The 3,731-nt window shown below is 40.4% G+C and overlaps 1 protein-coding gene across 1 annotated transcript; it reads right to left on the bottom strand.

The window, feature by feature from the left end:
* Nucleotides 1–505: 505 nt before the first annotated feature.
* LOC129405707 (olfactory receptor 4A15-like) lies at nt 506–1,423 on the bottom strand. The gene has a single exon (XM_055142816.1). The coding sequence runs from the start codon at nt 1,421–1,423 to the stop codon at nt 506–508; it is 918 nt and encodes a 305-aa protein (XP_054998791.1).
* Nucleotides 1,424–3,731: the final 2,308 nt, after the last annotated feature.

Below are 3,731 nucleotides of genomic sequence, written 5' to 3'. Positions count from 1 at the left end.
GTCTACTTGAAAAACTAAGGAAGTATTATCAGATACTGTAAAATTTGGAAAGATAATGTACTATATGAAAATATAACACAAAAGCAGCTACACTTAAAATAAATTTTGAATTTTAAAAATAAGTAATATTTATTTCTTATGCAATCTCCCTTGTTTATTCAATTCATCCAATATACTAACTGCATTCATGATTTACATTAAGTATCTAAACCATCATTAAATCTGAATGTGCTATGCAAAAGGACCAAAATGAAACATTTAGAAAATATCTAGAATACAAAAAAATAATATGTGTACTTATCTAACTAAAGATATATAAACGTCTTTAAAATATATATTAGATCTTTTAAAGTATTCCATAAAATATTATCATTCCAGATTATTAAGTTTAGAAGAAATTTACTATAAATACTCACATGGGCCACCGGGAGGAGCAATTCTTTACTATGCAGAGTTAATACTTTATTCCTCTCCCCCCTACCCCCTCACCTCCCACCAACCAGGCTCATTTTCTTTTTCTGGTCCAGAGCTTCCACATGGCATTTTTAATTTCTACATTTCTCAGAGTATAGATTAGTGGGTTCAACAAGGGGGTGACAACAGTGTAAAACACAGTCAAGGATTTATCGATAGGCAAGGTGGTAGGAGGTCTCACATACATAAAAATGCAAGGGACAAAGAAGAGGACCACCACAGTAATGTGGGAGCCACAGGTAGATAAGGCTTTACGTTTCCCTTCCTGACTAACATTCTTTAGGGAGCGCAGAATGACCCCATAGGAAATGAGTAAGAGCATGAAAATGACCACACAAATTGTCCCATCATTCGCAATCACAGTGAGACCAATAATATAGGTATCAGTACAGGCAAGTTTTAATAAGGGGTACATGTCACAGCCAAAATGGTCAATGACATTGGGGCCACAAAAGGGAAGTTTGTAAACAGAAAAGAGTTTAACTACAGCATGTAAAAAGCCCCCAGACCAGGACAACAGCAGCAACAACATACACTTTTGTTTATTCATGATTGTTGAGTAATGCAAGGGTTTACAGATGGCCACATAGCGGTCATAGGCCATAGCTACCAGAAGTAAAATCTCAGAACCCCCAGATAAGTGTGCTATGAAAAGCTGGCACATGCAACCATGGAAGGAAATGGTTTTCTTCTCACAGAGCAAGTCTATAATCATATTTGGGGTGATCGCAGTTGAATAAATGGCATCCATGAATGACAAGTTGCCAAGAAAGAAGTACATAGGGGCATCCAGGCTTGGACTGACCATCACAGTCACGACAATGAGCAGGTTCCCCACCATTGTCGCAATGTAGCACAGCAAGAAGACAACAAATAATATCTTCTGACCTTGGATGCTCTGAGTGAGCCCCAAGAGGACAAACTCAGTCACGTTGTTCCTTTGCTCCATTGGTTCTCCTGCCTGTCTCTTTGTAGAGTCCAGGAGAAAATTAGCTGTAAATATAATATTTTGTGTGACATTCTGAAATTTTAAGGTAATTTTTTTTCTCACTCAAAAAATTGGTACAACGCAGGGGCTGGGAGCGATAGCACAGCAGGTAGGGCGTTTGCCTTGCACACGGCCGACCCGGGTTCGAATCCCAACATCCCATATGGTCCCCTGAGCACTGCCAGGAGTAATTCCTGAGTGTAGAACCAGGAGTAACCCTTGTGCATCGCCAGGTGTGACCCAAAAAGCGAAAAAAAAATTGGTACAACGCGCTACTTGGCTATAGAAAAATGTTGAAGTCAAGCAATTTGCTGCTACATGGTTGGATCTGAAGAGTATTCATTGACTGAAATTGAGTGAAATCAGTAAGAGGGAGGAGAATAGACTCAGTATGTTCTTTTTCATATGCAGGATATAAAGAAACTTTTAAGGGAAATATCAACTGCCCAGAGGCAATAGAAATGAAAATCGGGAAAACTGGTCTTCGTTAAAAGCTTGTCACAGGGGTGCGAGTGGCAAGGGCATGGGTTGGGGGAGAGGATAAATTAGGGAAAGGCACACCAGTACAAGGTGGAGGAGAAATGTGCCAGCCATAGAGACAGACTGGGCAAAGGAAGAAAACTGGAGACTTTAGTGGAGTGGGCTGGATACTGGGGTGAATGTATTGGTGTTGGAACTTGATATGCCAGAAATTTAATCACAAATACCTTTGTGATTTTGTGTGTGTGGGGGGGAAGTATAGCGATTTTCTTCCAATACATACAAAATTGTAGAATGTGAGATTGTTTACAAGAGGTCCCTAAGATATACCCAAATAGTTATATTTAAATTTAGTTTTAAGAATTAAAACCCTAATGTAAGGGTCTGGAGATGTGGTTCAAGTGGTATAACTGATGCATTGCAGGGGTAAGGTCCTGGTTTTCATCTCTGTAGCTACAGAATCCCCATGTCCTGAAAAGAACAGTACTGGTTGCCACTGAGAACCTCATTACAGAGAGTGGACACCCAAAAATAAAAGAATACATCACTGTCACTGTCACTGTCATCCTGTTGTTCATCAATTTGCTTAAGCAGGCACCAGTAAGGTCTCCATTGTAAGACTTGTTACTGTTTTTGGCATATTGAGTATGCCATGGGTAGTTTGCCAGGCTATGCCCTGCGAACAGGATACTCTCGGTAGCTTGCCGGGCTCTCCAAAAGGGGCAGAGGAATCAAAAAGAATATATATGTTAGATAAATAAAAATCGTGATCAATCATCATAATATGAAAATAACCAAGAATACATTGCAAAGTTAAGTTAGTCCCCATATAGTTTAGTTATAAACTCAGCTCAGGTACCTACAAGGTGGATCATCATAACCCCATAGAACTTTTGAAAAAACTATGAATTCTCAATTGCCAGTTTGTTTCTTGGAAAGTGTAAAGTCTAGTTCAGAAACTTTGAATTAAAAATGTTCCTGTAACAGTTAAAGACGTAGATGCCTCCAGACCACGAGCCAGGCTGTGTCATCTGGGCAAACCAGAGAAGGGAGAGTGAGCCCCCCCTCTCTACCCCAACAGAGGCAGCCCCAGCAGCCAAAAACTTCCAGAACTTAACTGCTGCCATACTCATGCCTGGTCTCACACACTCAGATGAGCCTCACCCATGAGTGTTACTATTCCTGGACTGGGCAGTCATATTTACATCTGATCCTTTACACCACCAATATACCAAGAGTAGCACACGGCATTTGATGGGGCTTAAAGTAGAAGGCAAACAATCTTGGGGAAAATATGTTTATACAGATACAGATACAAACACACAAGGATCAACCCTTAACAACATGATACTAATCTCTTATAGAAAGGCTTAATGGCTCCTGGGGGAGATACAACAACCTTCACACACTTTCCTCTACGAAACCTTTTTTGGATCATTTTTTAGCAGATTATTCATACCAAATAAATGACTTTGGTTCTGCTTTCGGGGCAGTGTTTGGGGTTTGGTGATAGAAAGGTGTAATGGTGGTGGGATTGGTGATCGAATATTAAGTGTAATCAAGTATTGTGAACAAGTTTATAAAATAAAATAAAATTTTAAAAAATAACAAAAAATTTTTAAAAATGTTCCTATAAAGATTGTACCATCGGGGGCCGGAGCGATAGCACAGCGGGTAGGGCGTTTGCCTTGCACGCGGCCGACCCGGGTTCGATCCCCGGCATCCCATATGGTCCCCCAAGCACCGCCAGGAGTAGTTCCTGAGTGCAAAGCCAGGAGTAACCCCTGAG

The sequence above is a fragment of the Sorex araneus genome, chromosome 6 (assembly GCF_027595985.1).
Source record: "Sorex araneus isolate mSorAra2 chromosome 6, mSorAra2.pri, whole genome shotgun sequence".
NCBI classification, from domain to species: Eukaryota; Metazoa; Chordata; class Mammalia; order Eulipotyphla; family Soricidae; genus Sorex; species Sorex araneus.
The sequence above is the reverse complement of the archived record's forward strand: the minus strand, read 5'-3'. Positions and strand labels throughout refer to the sequence as shown.

Excerpts from the sequence above, each read along its gene's own strand:
- LOC129405707 (XM_055142816.1), bottom strand. The coding sequence starts at position 1,423 with ATGGAGCAAAGGAACAACGTGACTGAGTTTGTCCTCTTGGGGCTCACT.